Source organism: Diceros bicornis, chromosome 25 (assembly GCF_020826845.1).
Source record: "Diceros bicornis minor isolate mBicDic1 chromosome 25, mDicBic1.mat.cur, whole genome shotgun sequence".
NCBI lineage: Eukaryota > Metazoa > Chordata > Mammalia > Perissodactyla > Rhinocerotidae > Diceros > Diceros bicornis.
The window spans coordinates 8454172-8474078 of record NC_080764.1 but is presented as its reverse complement, the minus strand read 5'-3'; the positions used below and the strand labels follow the sequence as shown (position 1 = coordinate 8474078).

The 19907-nt window shown below is 46.0% G+C and overlaps 1 protein-coding gene across 4 annotated transcripts; it reads right to left on the bottom strand.

Moving 5' to 3' along the window:
- Window positions 1–11299: 11299 nt before the first annotated feature.
- On the bottom strand, window positions 11300–19754 carry NAGA (alpha-N-acetylgalactosaminidase). Of its 4 annotated transcripts, none has more exons than XM_058568240.1 (10): window positions 19653–19753; window positions 19145–19236; window positions 17880–18015; window positions 17188–17359; window positions 16528–16705; window positions 16098–16192; window positions 15177–15338; window positions 13663–13860; window positions 12447–12698; window positions 11300–11956 (listed from the first exon to the last, which is right to left on the bottom strand). In XM_058568240.1, exons 2-10 carry the CDS (start codon window positions 19158–19160, stop codon window positions 11822–11824), a joined length of 1344 nt encoding a protein of 447 aa, XP_058424223.1. In that variant the 5' UTR covers window positions 19161–19236; window positions 19653–19753; the 3' UTR covers window positions 11300–11821. The 4 variants fall into 4 exon arrangements, with proteins under 4 accessions (XP_058424223.1, XP_058424224.1, XP_058424225.1 ...); XM_058568241.1 differs by having other exon boundaries at window positions 12447–12590; XM_058568243.1 differs by lacking the exon at window positions 11300–11956 and having other exon boundaries at window positions 12607–13064.
- Window positions 19755–19907: the final 153 nt, after the last annotated feature.

Genomic DNA, 19907 nt, shown 5'->3' with positions numbered 1-19907 from the left:
TTCTTCTTATGTGTATGTTGGTATGCTGCATGGTGTCCCATAGGTCTCTGAGCCTCTGTTCATTTTTCTTCATTCTTCTTTCTGTTCCTCAGGTTATTTTCAATGGACCTGTCTTCAAGTTTGTTGATTTTTTACTGCTTGGTTATGTCTATTGTTGAGCTCCTTTAGTGAAATTTTTATCTGTTATTGTACTTTTCAACTCTAGAATTTCTATTTGTTTCCTCTCTATAATTTCTGTCTCTTTACTGATATTCTCTATTTGGCGAGATATCATTTTTCTTTCTTTTGGTTCTTTAGCCATGATTTCCTTTAGCTCTTCGGAACACATTTAAAATAGCTGATTTAAAATCTGGTACTAGGGTAAGGTGAAAACACTACAAAGCTTGCTGTTCTTACCAAGATACTACTCTTGTTAAACTGAACACTCTCTGCATTGCTGCAAGCCTTTGGTTAATTCCTAGAGTTCTGTGAAAGTTGATTCTGATGACATGTGGTAGGTTTTTCATTGCTTTTATGGAGGGAGCAAACTTGCAGTGGTTCTTACTGGACCATTTTTGTTGATCTCTTGCTTGGATTTTGATTTAAACTATAGAAAGATATTTTTGAGACAGTTGGCAAAAACTGAACACATACTGGTTATTAGATTATCAAAAATTTTATTTTGTTGGATAGGAAAATTGTATTAAGGTCATATGTATATATATATAATTTTTTGATTGATGTCATAATAGTTTATAACATTGTGAAATTTTAGTTGTACATTATTGTTTGTGAGTCACTGTATAAATGCATCCCTTCCCCCCTTATCTCCACCCCCCAGCCCCCTTGCCCCTGGTAACCACCAAACAGTTCTCTCCATCCGTGTATTAGTTTATCTTCTACTTATGAGTGAAATCATGCAGTGTTTGTCTTTCTCTCTCTTGCTTATTTTGCTTAATGTAATACCCTCCAGGTCCACCCATGTTGTTGCAAATGAGACAATTTTGTCTTTTTTTATGGCTGAGTAGTATTCCATTGTATATATATATATACACCACATCTTCTTTATCCATTTGTCAGTCGAGGGACTTTTGGGTTGCTTCCACTTCTTGGTTATAGTGAATAATGCTGCAGTGAACATACGGGTGCATAAGCCTCTTTGGATTGTTGATTTCACATTCATTGGATAGATAACCAGTAGTGGGATAGCTGGGTCATATGGTATTTCTATTTTTAATTTTTTGAGGAATTTTCATACTATTTTCCATGGAGGCTGCACTAGTTTGCATTCCCACCAGCAATGAATCAGAATTCCTGTTTCTCCACAACCTTTCCAACATTTGTTGTTTTTTGTCTTGGTGATTATAGCCATTCTAACAGGTGTAAGATAATATCTTAGTGTAGTTTTGATTTGCATTTCCCTGATGATTAGTGGTGTTGAACATCTTTTCCTGTGCCTATTGGCCATCTGTATATCTTCCTTGGAAAGGCGTCAGTTTATATCCTTTGCCCATTTTTTGATTGGGTTGTTTGGTTTTTGGTCGTTCAGTTGTGTGAGTTCTTTATATATTATGGACATTAACCCCTTGTCTGATATATGATTTGCAAATATCTTCTCCCAGCTGGTGGGTTGTCTTTTCATTTTGATCTTGGCTTCATTTGCCTTGTAGAAGCTCTTTATTCTGATGAAGTCCCGCTTGTTTATTTTTTGTTTCGTTTCCCTTGTCTGAGTAGACATGGAACTTGAAAAGACCCCTTATGACCGATGACAAATAGTGTACTGCCTATATTTTCTTCCAGGAGTTTTATAGTTTCAGGACTCAGCTTCAGGTCTTTGATCCATTTTGAGTTAATTTTTGTGTGTGGCAAAAGAAACTCATCTACTTTCATTCTTTCACACGTGGCTGTCCAGTTTTCCCAGCACCATTTATTGAAGAGACTTTCCTTTCTCCACTGTATGTTCTTAGCTCATTTGTCGAAGATTAGCTGTCTGTAGATGTGTGGTTTTATTTCTGGGCTTTCAATTCTGTTCCATTGATCTGTGTGCCTGTTTTTGTACCAGTACCATGCTGTTTTGATTGCTGTGGCATTGTAGTATGTGTTGAAGTCAGAGATTGTGATGCCTCCAGCTTTGTTCTTTTTTCTCGGGATTGCTTTAGCTATTTGGGGCCTTTTCTTGCCCCATATGAGTCTTAGTATTCTTTGTTCTATTTCAGTGAGGAATGCCCTTGGGATTCTGATTGGGATTGCATTGAATCTGTAGATTGCTTTAGGTAGTATGGACATTTTAACTATGGTTATTCTTCCAATCCATGTGCATGGGATGTTTTTCCATTTCTTTATGTCTTCATCAATTTCTTTCAACAACGTCGTATAGTTTTCATTGTATATGTCTTTCACCTCCTTGGTTAAGTTTATTCCTAGATGTTTTATTCTTTTTGTTGTGATTGTAAATGGGATTTTCTTTTTGAATTCTTTTTAGTTCATTATTAGCATATAGAAATGCAAAGATTTTGTACCCTGCAACTTTGCTCTAGTTGTTGATTATTTCTAATAGTTTTCCAATGGATTCTTTAGGGTTTTCTATATATAGAATCATGTCATCTGCAAACAGTGAGAGTTTCACTTCTTTGTTGCCTATTTGTATTCTTTTTATTCCTTTTTCTTGCCTAATTGCTCTGGCCAAAACCTCCAGTACTATGTTGAGTAGGAGTGGCGAGAGTGGGCACCATTGTCTTGTTCCTGTTTTGAGAGGAATGGCTTTCAGTTTTTCCCTGTTGAGTATGATGATGGCTGTGGGTTTGTCATATATGGCCTCTGTTATGTTGAGATACTTTCTTTCTATACCCATTTTTTTTCTTTTTTCTTTTATTTTGAAATTTTTGTTGTACATTATTGTTTATCAGTCACCATATAAGTGCATCCCTCCATCCCTTGTGCCCACCCCCCACCCCCCTAGCCCCTGGTAACCACCAAACAGTTCTATCTGTCCGTGTGTTGGTTTATCTTCCACATATGAGTGAAATCATGCACTGTTTGTCTTTCTCTTTCTGGCTTATTACCCTCCAGGTCCATCCATGTTGTTGCAAATGGGACGATTTGTCTTTTTTATGGCCGAGTAGTATTCCATTGTATATATATACCACATCTCATTTATCCAATCATCAGTCGAGGGACACTCGTGTTGCTTCCATGTCTTGGCTATAGTGAATAATGCTGCAATGAACATAGGGGTGCATAAGCCTCTTTGGATTGTTGATTTCAGGTTTGTTGGGTAGATACCCAGTAGTGGGATAGCTGGATCATAAGGTATTTTTATTTTTAATTTTTTGAGCAATCTCCATACTGTTTTCCATAGAGGCTGCACCAGTTTGCATTCCCACCAGCAGTGGATTAGGGTTTCCATTTCTCCACAGCATCTCCAGCATTTGTTGCTTTTTGTCTTGGTGATTATAGCCATTCTAATGGGTGTAAGATGATATCTTAGTGTGGTTTTGATTTGCATTTCCCTAATGATTAGTGATGTTGAGCATCTTTTCATGTGCCTATTGGCCATCTGTATATGTTCTTTGGAGAAGTGTCTGTTCTTTTCCTCTGCCCATTTTTTGATTGGGTTGTTTGTTTTTTTGTTATTCAGTTGTGTGAGTTCTTTATGTATTATGGAGGTTAATCCCTTGTCAGATATATGGTTTGCAAATATTTTTTCCCAGCTGGTGGGTTCCCTCTTCATTTTGATCCTGGTTTCATTTGCCTTGTAGAAGCTCTTTAATCTGATGAAATCCCACTTGTTTCTTTTTTCTTTTGTTTCCCTTGTCTGAGTAGACATGGAATTCGAAAAGATCCCTTTATGGCTGATGATGAGTAGTGTACTACCTATATTTTCCTCCAGGAGTTTTATAGTTTCAGGTCTCACCTTCAGGTCTTTGATCCATTTTGAGTTAATTTTTGTGTATGGTGAAAGAAGATGGCCTACTTTCATTCTTTTGCAAGTGGCTGTCAAGTTTTCCCAGCACCATTTATTGAAGAGACTTTCCTTTCTCCACTGTATGTCCTTAGCTCCTTTGTCAAAGATTAACTGCCCCTAGATATGAGGTTTTGTTTCTGGACTTTCAATTCTGTTCCATTGATCTGTGTGTCTGTTTTTGTACCAGTACCATGCTGTTTTAATTACTATCACTTTGTAGTATGTTTTGAAGTCAGGGATTGTGATGCCTCCAGCCTTGTTCTTCTTTTTCAGGATTGCTTTAGCTATACAGGGTGTTTTGTTGCCCCATATGAATGCTAGTATTCTTTGTTCTATTTCTGTGAAGTATGTCCTTGGGATTCTGACTGGGATTGCATTGAATCTGTAGATGGCTTTAGGTAGTATGGACATTTTAACAATGTTTATTCTTCCAATCCAAGTGCATGGAATATTTTTCCATTTCTTTATGTCATCATTGATTTCACTCAGTAATGTCTTATAGTTTTCATTGTATAGGTCTTTCACTTCCTCGGTTAAATTTACTTCCAGATATTTTATTCTTTTTGTTGCAATTGTAAATGAGATTTTCTTCTTGAGTTCTCTCTCTGTTAGTTCGTTGTTGGTATATAGAAATGCAACTGATTTCTGTAAGTTGATTTTGTACCCTGCCACTTGGCTGTAGTTGTTGATTATTTCAAATAGTTTTCCAATGGATTCTTTAGGGTTTTCTTTATATAAGATCATGTCATCTGCAAACAGCGAGAGTTTCACTTCTTCGTTGCCTATTCGGATTCCTTTTATTCCTTTTTCTTGCCTAATTGCCCTGGCCAGAACCTCCAGTACTGTGTTGAATAAGAGTGGCGAGAGTGGGCACCCTTGTCTTGTCCATTTTCAGAGGGATGGCTTTCAGTTTTTCCCCATTGAGTATGATGTTGGCTGTGGGTTTGTCATATATGGCCTTTATTATGTTAAGGTACTTTCCTTCTATACCCATTTTGTTGAGAGTTTTTATCATAAATGGATGTTGGGTCTTGTCAAATGCTTTCTCTGCATCTATTGAGATGATCTTGTGGTTTTTATTTCTCATTTTGTTAATGTGTTGTATCACATTCATTGATTCGTGGATGTTGAACCATCCCTGTGTCCCTGGTATAAATCCCACTTGATCATGGTTTATGATCTTTTTAATGTATTGCTGTATGCGGTTTGCTAATGTTTTGTTGAGGATTTTTGCATCTATGTTCGTCAGCGATATTGGCCTGTAGTTTCCCTTCTTTGTATTTTCCTTGTCTGGCTTTGGTATCAGGGTGATGTTGGCCTTGTAGAATGTGTTAGGAAGTGTTCCATCTTCCTCTATTTTTTGGAATAGTTTGAGAAGGACAGGTAATAAATCTTTGAATGTTTGCTAAAATTCTCCAGAGAAGCCATCTGGTCCTGGACTTTTATTTTTTGGGAGGTTTTTGATTACTGTTTCAATCTCTTTACTTGTGATCAGTATATTCAGATTCTCTATTTCTTCTTGGTTCAGTTTTGGGAGGTTGTGTAAGTCTAAGAATTAATCAATTTCTTCTAGATTGTCTAATTTGTTGGCATATAGTTTTTCATAGTATTCTCATATACTGCTTTGTATTTCTGTGGTGTCCATTGTAATTTCTCCTCTTTCATTTCTAATTTTATTGATGTGAGCCTTCTCTTTTTTTTTCTCAGTGAGTCTGGCTAAGGGTTTGTTAATTTTGCTTATCTTCTCAAAGAACCAGCTCTTTGTTTCATTGATCCTTTCTACTCATTTTTTGGTTTTAATTTCATTTATTTCTGCTCTACTTTTTATTATTTACCTCTTTCTGCTGACTTTGGGCTTTGTTTGTTTTTCTTTTTCTAATTCTGTTAGGTGTCTAATTCTGTTTAAGGTTGCTTATTTGGGATTTTTCTTGTTTGTTAAGGTGGGCCTATATTGCTATGAGTTTCCCTCTCAAGAGAGCTTTTGCTGCCTCCCATACGAGTTGATATGGTGTATTTTCATTTTCATTTGTCTCCAGATATTTTTTGATTTCTCCTTTAATTTCATCAATGATCCATTGGTTGTTCAGTAGCATGTTGTTTAGTCTCCACATCTTTGTCACTTTCCCAGTTTTTTTCTTGTGGTTGATTTCTAGTCTCATATTATTATGTCAGAAAAGATGCTTGTTACGATTTCAATCGTCTTAAATTTATAGAGGCTTGCCTTGTTTACCAACATATGGTTTATCCTTGAGAATGTTCCATGTGTGCTTGAGATGAATGTATAGTCTGCTGTGTTTGGATGGAGTGCTCTCTATATATCTATTAAGTTCACCTCGTCGTTTTTTGTTTAAGTCCACTATTTCCTTACTAACTTTCTGTCTGGGTGATCTATCCATTGATGTAAGTGGGGTGTTGAGATCCCCTACTATTATTGTGTTGTTGTTAATATCTCCTTTTAGGTTTGTTAATAGTTGCTTTATGTACTTTGGTGCTCCTGTGTTGGGTGCATATATATTTATAAATGATATGTCTTCTTGGTGGAGTGTCCCTTTTATCATTATATGTTGCCCCTCTTTGTCTCTCATTACCTGTTTCATCTTGAAGTCTACTTTGTCTGATATAAGTACAGCAATACCTGCTTTCTTTTGTTTGCCATTAGCTTGGAGTATTGTCTTCCATCCTTTCACTCTGAGCCTGTGTTTCTCTTTGGAGCTGAGATTTGTTTCCTGGAGGCAGCATATTGTTGGGTCTTGCTTTTTAATCCATCCCACCACTCTTCATCTTTTGATTGGAGAATTCAGTCCATTTACATTTAGGGTGATTATTGATATATGAGGGCTTAATGTTGCTATTTTATTGCTCATTTTCCAGTTCTTTTGCATTTCTTTTGTTTCTTGTCCCATGTGTTTTGGATGATCCATTCAGTTTGGTAGTTCTGTATGGTGATTTTCTTGTTTTCTCTTTATTTATTGTGTGTGACTCTGTTCTGATTGTTTGTTTAGTGGTTACTGTGAGGTTTGTATAAAAAATCTCGTGGATGAAATAGACCATTTCCTGATGACATCTGATTACATTTAGACTAAGTCGATTTGATCCCTTTCCTCTTCCCCTACTGAGTTATTTTTGTCACAACTTATTTGATCCTGTGTTGTGAGTTTGTGTTTAAAGTGATGGGGTTATATTTATTTTTGGTGTTTTCCTTCCCTTAATCTTTGCTTTTATAATTAAGTGTTTGCTGACCCAGTCTGATAGCTGCAATTTTTCTTGTTTTGTCTACTTATTTTTCTCCTTGTTCAAAGCTTTGTATCCTCTTTCTTTTTTTTTCAGGCATGAAGGCCTTCTTGAGCATTTTTTTTAGTGGGGGGTCTTGTGGCAATGAATTCCCTTAGCTTTTGTTTATCTGGGAAAGTTATTATTTCTCCATCATTTCCATCATGAAGGAAATTTTCGCTGGATAGAGTATTCTTGGCTGAAAGTTTTTGTCTTTCAGAATTTTGAATATATCATTCCACTCTCTCCTAGCCTGTAAAGTTTCTGGTGAGAAATCAGCTGATAGCCTGATAAGAATTCCTTTATATGTTATTTTTGTGTGTGTGTGTGTGTCTAGCTGCCCTTAATATTTTTTATTTGTCACTGACCTTTGCCAATTTTACTACTATATGCCTTGGAGAGGGTCTTTTCATGTTGATATATTTAAGAGATCTGTTGACTTCATTCATTGGCATTTCCAGCTCCTTCCCCAAGTTTTGGAAGTTCTCAGCTATTATTTCTTTGAACAAGCTCTCTGCTCCTTTTTCCCTCTCTTCTCCCTCTGGGATACCTATAATCCTTATGTTGGATTTCCTAATTGAGTCAGATATTTCTCAGAGAATTTCTTCATTTCTTTTTAGTCTTAGTTCTCTCTCCTCCTCCATCTGCAGCATTTCTACATTTGTATCCTCAATATTACTAATTCTTTCCTCCATATTGTCAGCTTTGTTCTTTAGGGACTCCAGATTTTTCTTTATCTCCTCCATTGTGTTTTTCATCTCCAATATTTCTGATTGGTTTTTCTTTATAGTTGCAATCTCTTTTGTGAAGAAATTCCTGATTTCACTGAATTGTCTATCTGTATTTTCTTGTAATTCATTGAGCTTTTTTTATGATAGCTATTTTGAATTCTCCGTCATTTAGGTTATAGATTTCTGTGCCTTCAGGATTGATTTCTGGGTGCTTGTCATTTTCCTTCTGTTCTGGAGATTTACTATATTTTTGCATAGTGCCTGATGGTGTTGGCTTATTTTTCCTCATACTGAAAATATCTGGTCGTGGTTTCCACCTGCTACCACGGGATGGGTGTCAAGATCTGTGTATTCTGAGCCCACTGCTACCTGCAGGTGCTCTCGCTGATTGGCTGAGATGAAGTGCAGCTGAGATGAAGGGCGGCTGGGCTGAAGTGTGGCTGAGCTGGATTGTGGCCGGGCTGGAGCAGCTGGAGTTGGAGCACAGCCCAGCTGGAGCAGCTGGGGCTGGACAGTGGCTGGGCCAGAGCAGCGGGGCCGCAGCAGTGGGGGCCGACATGCGGTCGGGCCAGAGCTGCTGGGGCTGGAGCTTGGCTGAGCTGAGGCTGTAACGCTGCTGAGCTGAAGTGCCCAGCAGGGGTGGAGGGGTGCTCACTCTCGCCTTCCCAATCCCAGGGCCTTCTTGCTGCCCCCTTGCTATCTGCTCTCCTGGGGTGCTAGCTTGATGAAGGCACCCCTGCAATGGTTCCGTTCCCTCCATGAGGGAGTTCTCCATGGGCTGTGAGGGAACTTGGAGAGTGACAGTTTTCCCATGGAGGGCCGCCCCTCCCCCCTTCTCTGAGAGCCACAAGGCCTCAGTCTCAGGGTCGCTGTCGTTGGGGAAGGAGGGGAGTTCTTCCTACCTCCTTCCACTTCCTCTGGGGGTTCCAGCACCTTCAGCCTTAGATGTACAGCTGTGAGGGTCTCTCAGATATCTTTTGTGTTGTGTGAATGTCTTCTGTTGTTATATGAATGTCCTTTTTGTTGTATTTTAGTGGGGGAGAGTTCAATGGGGAAAGCTCACTCTGTCATGATGCTGATGTCACTCTGGTGATACATATTTTTAAAAACCCTATCTGTTAGTGCTACATAGTGGTGTTTAGAATTTTCTTTGCTTTGCTTTCAAATACTCTCACGTGCAAAAAAAAAAAAAAGGATGTGTGGGAAGAGAGAAATGAAATAATGGCACATGTTGATGGTTGTTGGATCTGGGTGATGGGTACATGGAGGTTCACTGTACCATTTTATTTTTGTATTTGAAAATTTCTATAATAAAATTTTTTTAAAAGAGGGGGAGTACCAAACAAGGCTGCCTTGAACTGGGAAAAAATAACTGAGTCCCTAACTAGCCTTGGGTAGAAGGGAGTAAAACAATGTCCTGGAAGATAGGCAGTGTGTATGTTGAGACAATGAAGGCTAAAGAGAGAGAATCAATCAGGCACCCCTAGAATAAAAGAAGTTATACAGCAAGTAAAGACATGTAACCATCTCTGAGTCTGGAAGGCAAAGGAATTGACTGGTCTAGTCCAGGTTGATTCCTGGTCCCAACTCCCAAGTCCATGGTCTCAACCACTATACTCCACCACATCCCAGGGGGGTAGGAAAGACTTCTTTCCTGGAGCTGGCAAAAAAGTGTTCCCACCTGAGACCATTCCATTTGGCTTGAACAGCATTATGACCAAGACCCAAAGCTGGAGTTATGCATAGGGTGACAGGCTTCCAAGGGCAGAAGCCTGGGATGAGGTAGGCTTCTGTCCTCCTGAGTGACCCACAGCCTCAAGACACCAAATGGGGAAAGGGAGCTTTCTCTGATAACTCTAGCCTCAATCAGTGAAGCTCCAGTAATCTTAAATGACACTATAAAATGTGCACTTGCAAGTTTTTTACACCATACTCTAAATTTAAGGCCCTCAAACCCTGGGGAGGGAGCACAGGAGATCCACCCACAGGCCAGGGTAGTGCAAGGCCTGGGGCAGTGGGTGCTGTCACGTTCAAAGCCCAAGGAGAACCTACCTAGCCTGCTCTGCTGCCAGCTTTCCAAATGGGGACAAGAGCCATCAGGAAGACAAGTGCCCTGTGGCTTTAGCTAAAGAAAGAGGGCTTGGGAAATGGGAAACAAAGGCAAGCAGTCAAGAACCTGCCCTTCTTTTACTTTAATACCCCTTTTCCTAGGAGGAGGAGCAGGAAATATATATGTGTATATATATTATATATATTATATATTATATATATTATATATATATTATATATAATATATATATTATATATATTATATATTATATATATTATATATATAATATATATTATTATATATTATATTATATTATATATTACATATAATATATATAATATATATTATATATATAATATATATAGTTATATTATATTATATATTATATATATTATATATATTATATATATATATATATATATATATATATAGTGTGTGTGTGAGGGAGATTAGCACTGAGCTAACATCTGTGGCCAATCCTCCTCTTTTTTGCTGAGGAAGATTGGCTGTGGGATAACATCTGTGCCCATCTTCCTCTACTTTATATGTGGGACACCTGCCACAGCATGGCTTGGTAAGCAGTCCGTAGGTCCATGCCCGGGATCCGAACCTGCACACCCTGGACTGCTGAAGCGGAGCATGCAAACCTAACCAATACGCCACCGGGCCAGCCCCAGGAAATATATTTTAAGACACAAAGAGCCCTTGGACTTGTCTTTAGACAGAGCTGGGGAATTTGAATCTCCTCTGTAGCCAAGTTAGGAAAGGAGAAACTAAGGGAGGGGCCAGAGGATAGTGCTGGGCAGAGGACAAGCTGTAGGGACCTTGTGGGAGAAAGGCAGAGCTGACACCCCCACACCCACTCCCAGCTGCAGGGTGCCACTGAATGAAGCCCTGTCAGAAAGGGGAGATGAGCTGAAAGGCACCTAAGACAATGATGCCAAGTTGCTCAGATCAGGGCCTTTCACTGTGCAGCAGGGGGGCTGGGAGAGGGGAGCAGTGGCTGGCAGACCCTGTAACATCTGAATGGGGTGGGGAAGGGGTGTACAAGACAAAGAGGGCCTGTGAACATCACTGCTCTGCCTCACTGTGTTTCACCACAAGGCAGAGTATGGATGGCTCCCTAGGGTGAGGCAAGTTTGGCATGTCTAGAAGTACAATCTGCAGGTTGCTTTGGAAAATGAGGGACTAGAAGATGCCATATATCTTCCCTGTGAGGTGAGATTTGAAACAAGCACCCTGTGTACTGCCATCCAGAGTCCCTAACTGAAGGTGCCCATGGCCCCAGGTCCATATTACAACTACTTGACTAAAGAACAGCTTTATTGGTGACCTGAGGGAGCCAAGATCACTCTCAGGTGGTGTTAGCCTTCAAGGCCTTCTCCAGGCAGGAAAGCCAATCACACGATTCATGGAAGTTCCTGATAAGAGGTGAGATCTCCACTCCTAATTATAAGAAAAATTCCAAATCCTGATTTCAGAGTCAACAAAAAGAAGGTCAGAGGCTGGAGTCCTGATGGGTATCAGTGCCCCTGCCTGTCGGTTCTCAGGAAGCTGGCTGAGTTGTTCAGCAACATCTGTGGAGCTGTGCAGTGGAGGTAGAGGCCAGGAAGGCCACAGGAAATTGCCCCAAGACAAGTTTCCAAGAGGGTTCACACTTGGGCAGGGCGTGGAACCTGGTCCTGAGATTGCACTTTGGGTCTAATGAGGTCAGGTCGACGAGTGGGCCTGTGTAGCAGAAAACCCCACCTACTGGCCCTCAGCATGCCAAGGCTCCACGGTCTGGGCTCAGTGATGCCACCACAGCCTCTCACATATCCTAGCTCCTCATTGCTGGGGTGTCTCCAGCTTCCTCACAGGATACAGGTACCACATCACCACCCCTGAAGGGTTGATGACCACTGTGAAGTTGGTTTCAGCCCGGAGGCCACTGATGATATCACCCGTGTAGACGTTCTGGGCCTGCAGTGGGAAGGGACATCACCAATGCCACCATAAGAATTGCTGCACAGAGACCCCCTCAGAGGATGTAGAAGCCTAGACTTTGGCAGGTCTGTCCTGGGCCTCCAGTATGCCCCACAGAAGTGGGAACCCTGACTCTCCCATCACTTCTCCACTGGCAAAGCCAACAGTTGCCTAAACACAGGCAGTGGCCAAAGCCCCAGCCCATAGAGAACCTGAGGAACATGCCAGCAAGGACTGACCAATGACGGAAAGAACATGGCCTCAGACCACAGGACTCATTTATACACAGTAGTTCTGTTTGTATAGCTTGAAAACACCAGTGCAGAGAACAGTACCAGCCACAGCCCTCAGTGCCTGCAGCTGCCCCATGGCACCTGCTAAAGGATTCAAGGGCTACGGCTTAGGGGAAGCCATGTGTGAGTGAGAACCACCCTCAGCAATGCCCTCCCAGGGAAACCTGAAGCCCTGCAGGCAGTGAGGCACTCACCTCGTACATGTTGGAGCTGGTGAAGTTGAGCTGGGCGAGGGAAGAATGGTAGCGATATGGCATATCCATCCTGCGGCTGAAGAAGACTAAGGCACTGGCCTTATTGGCCAGAGGCCGCATGAACACTTCAATGTGGGATTTCTCCTGGGCACAGAACATGGATACTGGCTGGGGTCCCTGCTCAGGCAGGCCCTGATGTCCCCTTCCCAGTCCTCTCTTGAGCTCTGGGTCTCCCCAGCCTGTAGTTCCATGCTTGGGGGGAAGTACCACAGCCCTTCAGCACCCAACTTATCAAACTCTTCCTTCTTTCCTTCCTTCCCCGACTCAGCAGACGCTCCCCAAAGCCAGCAGACACTATGCCCCGTGCTAGGACACAGAGAAAATTGCTTCATGAGGTCCTGCCTCAGAGAGTTCACAGGATAATGGGAGGGGTAGACATGGAAGCTGCTGGCGCTGGAGTGAAGGGCACTGGTCAGGGGGAACGATGAACTCTGCCCTGAGCTCCCAGCTCCACCATCAGCTCCTCTGGCAGGGATCACTTACCTCCTCTGGGCATCACTTATTCTACAGGTGCCTTCTATGGTTGTGTAGATTTCTTTTTACTAGAGAGGCAAGGATCTGTGCAAAGAGCACAAGCTTTGAGGCAACACTGTTAGAGCCAAGTGTTGTTGTACCATTTGTCAATGGTGTGGCTGTGGGCTCAAGTTACTTAGACTCTTCAAGTCTCAGCTCCCTCATTTGTGCAACAGGGAAGGAGTATCTACCTTCTGAGAAAATGTATCTAGAATGCCCAGTACACAGCAGGTACTCAAAAAATAGTAGATGCTAGTACTAGTAGTCGTTGCATTCCTTGATTCAGACAACTCCTAAACTCTGGAGGGAAGCCCTAGTTCTCTGCTGGACATTACAGATGTGTGCAGAAGTCTTGTGCTTCCAAACCAAGGGGCCTCACTATTCCCACGTGCACTTGCATGGTCACATCTCCTTTCCGAATTCCATGAGCTGTCCTGCTCTCACCCAGGCAAGTGGAGGACAGTTGGAGCAGGTCCCTATGGAGTCCTTGACTGAATGCCACTAGCAGGTGAAGTGAGTGGATTTCAGAGGCCCAGCACCCTCTCCCCACCGTGACCTCCAGGCTTGGCTCAAACCTTGCAGCCACGTTCTCAGGGGAGCCCAGTCCCTCATCCTCCCCTTCCTTCCTCCCACACCCCAGTACCTTGAGAATCCTGCATCCCTGGATGCCTAAGGGATCCTGGTTGATTTTTATCATGAGTGGATTCTGCAGAATGTCCATGTTCTGGGCAGAGATGGTACGCAGGTCCGTGGACATGAAGAGGGGGGCTGCCAGCACTGTCCAAAGGGCCATCTGAGCCTGGGCTTGCTCAAAGCTGAGGCCATAGTTCCCAATGAGTAGCTAGGGGCATAGGAGAGGAGCAGTGAGCTCTGCCCGCTTTGGGACGTGAGCACAAGGACCAACCCTAAACTTATAGCCAAGGCAAGAGAAGATGGAGGTGGGGGAAGATGGCCACATGTGGGGCCTGGTTCATTGAACACCATTCCCCCTGGTGTGGTCTTGGGGTGGGTTGAGTCACTTTCCATTTGAGCCTCAGCTTTTTATTTCACCAAGAAGGGGGTGACAATATGCTCTGGCTGTGTCACATGATCCAATGGGATCCTGTTGCCAAAAGCATTTATAAACTGGAATACACAAGTCAAGAAATACACCCAGGGTGGCAATGGTAGGAAACCAGACCTGGACAGAGTCCGTGCTCCTGCCACTAACCACACACCAGCCCTAACCACAGCTGACTGGACCAAGGGGGGCTCCTGACCCCAGGGCAACCTATCCACAGACGGGACACAAACAATTATTACTAATGCAACATGGTTACATACTTAGTGATACCAGTTTTACTAAGCACTGTATATATGCCAAACTGTGCTTAAAGGGTCATCCATTTAACCCTCAAAACAACCCTCTATAAGGTAGCTACTATTCTTATTCTCATTTTCCAAGTGACAAAACTGAGGCACAGGAAAAACTGAGTCACTTGCCCAAGGTCCATGGCAGAGCTGGAGCTGGAACTCAAAGCAGGCCAATTTCTATTTCTCCAGGCATCCCTCCATCTGGCCTAGGATTTATAGTTATTCTAATCATCACTGATAGTAAATGCTTATTGACTAAGTGAAGAGATAGCTATAATACTATAAGATAATTTGCAAAAAATATTAAGTCACCAGGGCTATGAGTGTGGTAGGTATAAGGGGCCAGTTCTGCCTGTGGAGGCTCTGCAGGAGGGTAACAGGGTACAGGGCATTGAAAGAGGGGCCAGAGGCAGCCTGGGTGAGGGCAGTGTAGGGAGGGCAGTAGTAAGAGAGTGTGGAATATTCATGATCTTCACCCTGCACAGGAATAATGTCTCACACAAGAGTCACTACAGACCAAGCTCTCAAGTTTCAAGAAACATCAGAGCTGCCTGGGAAGATTGTTAACAATAGGCATTCCCAGGCCTTTCCCCAACATTCTGATCCAGAAGGTGGGGGTGGGGCCTTGGGAACAGAATTGTAAAAAAGCTCCCAAGGTGAGTCTACTGCAGCTAGTTCAAGGACACATTTCAGAGACGCTGATCTGGAAGCTGGCAGTGAGCATCCCGGAAGAGAGCACGAGGGAAGTGGGGAGCAGATCCCTCATGGATGAGGGCCTTGGGACATCCCCCTCCATGGGGGTACCATGTCTGGGTCGTTCCAGTGCCCAGGGCCCGCTACTGGCTGCAGGATGTCCTGGTGGTCCACAAACCAGTCCAGGATGGAGAGCACACTCCTCCAGGAGTCCTGGATGTCGTCATAGTTGCGCCAGAGATTGCAGATGTCTGCCAGCATACTGTAGTTCACCTGGATGTTGGGGGAAGGGCAAGTCCAGCACCCTGCTGCCCAGAAGCCCGCACAGGGCCTAGGGAGGCTCAGCAGGAGACACAGAGGGTGGGGAAGGGGGAGGAAGAGAACAGGTCCTGAGCTTGTTCACGATGAGGAAGGCCTCAGAGAGAGTGGCCCTGCTCTGGGGCTGCCCAGGCCTCCCCTCCAGGTGTGCTGGTGCCAGAAGCCTACCCTGCTCTTTCATGCCAGTTGGGGTCAAGCTCAGGTTATGGGCCCAGGCTGGTGTACCCACAACATCCCTGCCGCACACCTTCCCCCGTGTTCTCTCAGGAAGAGTCCCACCACCTGCCCACATTCTCCCTCAGGTCCGCAAGTCTGATCCCACCTTTCCAGTGTCCTAGATGCTGAGAGGACCCTGGTGAGGTGCCCACAAGGTCCTTCAGAGGGTTGGCCCCACCTGCCTGGCCTCACCAGCCTTCTGGATCTCCTAGCCCACTCAGTACAACCCAGGACTCTGACCACTTGCTGGGTGCTGTGTGTCAGCACATCACATGTGGCTCCCCTGACTTGGATGCCAACCCCTTCAGCCCACCTGACAAGTGTCTCCTCTTCTAAGACCCTGGGCTGGCTGAGGCCCCCTCTAGGGTACTTAGGACCCTCTCTCTAGACCTAAAAATCAGCATGTGGGCAACTATGGTGAGCAAAGCCCTGAATGTGCAAGAGGCAAGGCGGCCTGGTGTAGGGAGCAGTGCTGGGCAGGCACACAGAATGGCTTACCTTGGGGGGGAGGCCCCCTTCATAGGCTGGCCAGCTGCAGGAGAAGGCAATGGGCCGGCCTGTGGCATTCAGGGCAGCAGCCATCTTGGGGTACCCTGGAGAAGTCCAAGCCGCCATGTTTCAGGACCAAGGAGTGCAGGAGGAAATCTGAGGCCTCATCCCACCAAATGTGAGGAAACGGGGGCTCAAAAGAGGAGATGCTTGCCCCTGTACCCAGAGCCACAAACACTTCCTGGGTGGGGCATGGTGCCAACCCATTTTTAGGGAGCCTGGGAGCCAAGATCCCCCTAGCCCCTGGGTGAGGGGAATTGGGAAACACTATCCCCTAGGGGCAAAAGACAGACAAGCTCAGCCAGGTGGGCACTGGTGGGCCTTCTATGGCCACCCCTCCCTGTCTACCTGATGGCCCCCAGCCAGCTGTGGGACCCACCCTTGGCCCGTTCTTCGGGGGTTGAGAAGCAGCCATCCAGCTTCAGCATGTCCACCTTCCACTTGGCGAAGGTTTCAGCGTCCTGGACCACCTTGTCTAGCGTGGTGCCTGGGTAACCCATGCAGGTGAAATTTCCCAAGTCCTCGTAGATGCCCAGCTTCAGGCCCAGGGAGTGAGCCTGTGGTGGGTGGAGGACACAGTGGGCTCAGGCAGGACCCTCAGAGAGCTGCCTCACAGGCACATCTGACCAGGCCCCATTAAAACCTTCAATGGCTTCCCATTGACCAAAAGAAAGGGTCTCAGCTTGCTTGCCTGGCCTCTGCCAACTATGGTCCTTCCTCTCCCTCCAACACACACATCTCCCATGGGCTGTTGCTTGCCTCTAGGCCTTTGCTTCTGCCATCCCCTCTGCCTCAAATGCCATCTCTCTGGTATCAGCTCAAGAACTACCTCCTCCAGAAAACCTTCCTGAAATTCCAGGCTGGATAAGTACCCTTCTTGGCTCTCACCCACCACAGTGAGCCAAAACTAGCTGTTCATTTATCTGTTTCCCCCACCAGACAGTCCTCAAGCAGAGATTGTGGAAATGAGTCCTAAGCAGCATGGTGTGGAGAGTGGTCTGGCCCCCAGGCTGAGAGGCAGGGCTGGGGCAGAGCTCACATAGTCAGCCAGGAAGGCAATGCCGTTGGGGAAGCGCTTGGGATCAGGCAGCAGGTGGCCTTTGGCATCACGCCCGCCAATCCAGCAGTCATCGATGTTAAGGTATATGTAGCCCAGGTCCCGCCATCCATCCTGTGCCAGCCGGTCAGCCATCTCCATGAAGAGCCGCTCACTGGCGAGGGGCAGAGGATGGGGCAGCTCAGAGGCTCAGCATGGCCCTGACCCCCGCCCCCTTCCTCAAAGCTTCTCAGATGCTCTGAGTGTGAATCCAGGCTCTAAGAACCATGGCCTTGCTGTCAGCTAAAGACAAAGTGTAAATGACACCAGGGATTGTGTCATGACCCCTAAGCAAGGTGGAGTGAAAGGAGTGGTCTGGACCCCAGGCAAAGGGGCAGGACTGGGCAAGAGGAAGCACGTGGAATCTGGCCTGGCCTTAACAGTTATATCCTTTTGATTATCTCAGGGTTGAGTCAACCACAGGGTCTCTTTGCCCCACAGACCTGACAGGCTCCACAGAGGCCCCAGCAGGTCATGAGGCTGAATGGCAGATGTCCCAAAAGTCACCTCTGGCTGCAGTCTCTCTGGGATGGGAGGGCTCTGACCCCGCCCTCTTTTCTGCTGACTCTCTGCTCCCTGCCCCCACACTGCAGGGCCCTGGGCAAGGCTTGTCAGGCGGTGCGGACCTTACTCACCTGATGCAGTTCTTCGGGTCCTCATCACAGTCAATGTTGCAGCGGAAGCGTTCCCAGGCCAGCCAGCCCATGGGCGGCTTCCGAAGGAGCCCATTCTCCAGCACAAGCACCGGGGCCACCAGGGCCAGCAAGAGCACTGCAGGGGGTATTAGGGGGACGACTATGAGTGGCTCCCATAGCTCTGGCCCTCACCCTATCCCATCCACATGCTGTTCTGTCTTGCAGAGGTTGTGGGCTGGCATGTTAAGGAAAGCAGACTCCCGGGCTTGAGGTGGAATTGGTTCTTCCTGCAACTGCTGGCTCCTGTAGTGCAGTGAGTGGGCAGATGGTGCCTGGGGTAGGGCAATGTGTTTGAGGCCTGGGTCCCCACTTCCTGTTGCCACAGCAGTGCTCGAATTAACAAAAACTAACATTTGGGGTCATATCCTTTCTATACTCTGACCAGCTCCCCACACCCCATTCACAGAGAACTTGACAGTACACTGTAGCCAGACTCCAGGTCTCCTGAGTCCCATCCAGGGCTCTTTGCTTTCCACCACAGACCCCCCAAGAGGTCTCAGAAGTGCTTAAGATGTCAGCCAGGTTGGACCTGCACCCAGCCAGCTCACCTGGGTGAGCCCTTTTCCTCTCGGGCCTGAGTTTCCTTACTTTAAAACAGAGTTACTGGGCCGGCCCCGTGGCTTAGTGTTTAAGTGCTCGCGCTCCACTACTGGTGGCCCGGGGTTCAGATCCTGGGCACGCACCGATGCACCGCTTCTCTGGCCATGCTGAGGCCGCATCCCACATACAGCAACTAGAAGGATGTGCAACTATGACATACAACTATCTACTGAGGCTTTGGGGAGGAAAAAAAAGGAGGAGGATTGGCAATAGATGTTAGCTCAGAGCCGGTCTTCCTCAGCAAAAAGGAGGATTAGCATGGATGTTAGCTCAGGGCTGATCTTCCTCACAAAAAAAAAAAAAATCAAAACAGAGTTACTGTACCGACTTTACAGAGCTGTTCTCAGCTCAGGTTGGTTAAGATAGGGTCTCTGCACTCTTGGGAGAAGGGGTGAGAAAGGAAGAGGCCTCTTTGGAGGGGAACTGATTCCTGGGTGAGGAACACCTCCTTCTCCTTTCCCTGTCCAGCTCCAAGAATAAGAGGAACATGTCTCCCCACATACCCACATCAGAGAAGGAGGCCCAGACACCAGAGGGCTGGAACTTCCTCCAGGTAACTCCCACCCCAACTACCCTCCCAAAGCCACCCCCTCTAGTATAGGTACCTGTCTTCAGCAACATTGTTCTGGACTCAGTGTCTCAGGGTCTGACCAGATCTGCTCTGCTTTCATCAGCTTTATATGTTGGGCTTTGGAAGCTAAGAAACGTTAGAGAAGCACCGGGGTCACTACTGACTAGCTAGCCCTGCCGCCCTTAACCTTGGGCGTGGATCCCACAGTCGGTCCCCAAGCCGCCCTCACTACCCCTCCCCCCTCCCCCAGCCATCACTTCCCGGAGCCTGGGTTCTTCCTTCAGAAATCCTAAACAAGGTGTCTTGGATTTCAGATCTCACCCCCTCTGCAGTACTGGGAGCCCCGAGAGCCCGAGGGCTGCCCTCCGCTGGGCCAGAGCCAGAAAGAGGCAGCGACCGGATGAAGACGCCCAGGAAGAGGGGAGGCGCCGGGCCGGGACCAGGCTCTGGACTCCCACAAGGTCTGGGTTGCCGTCCCCGGCCCCCAAGGACGGCAAGCCTAGCGCGGGCATCCCCCGGCGCGCCCGGCCAGCGGAACTTACCTTCCACGGCGCTGAGACGGCCGTCTGCTTCTGATTGCGGAGCAGTGGACCGCTGTAGTCACCTGATTCGACTACCGCGTTCTAGAGGGGCGGGGCCTGACGGCGGCCAACCTTCCCCGGCGGAGCCTATCAGAATCCCCCTAGCAACGTCGTGCCCCGCCCTCTATGGGCCCAATAGGCCCTCCGAGCCTGCCAAAGCCACGCCCCCTTGGAGCTCCCGCTCTGCGCGCTCCCGAGGCGGGCGCGAAAGGGGCG

Coding starts and splice junctions, on each gene's coding strand:
- NAGA (XM_058568240.1), bottom strand. Junction 17,360..17,879: donor GACCCGAAGAACTGCATCAG/GTGAGTAAGGTC, acceptor GCCCCTCGCCAG/TGAGCGGCTCTTCATGGAGA. Junction 16,706..17,187: donor TTGCCTTCCTGGCTGACTAT/GTGAGCTCTGCC, acceptor CACCCACCACAG/GCTCACTCCCTGGGCCTGAA.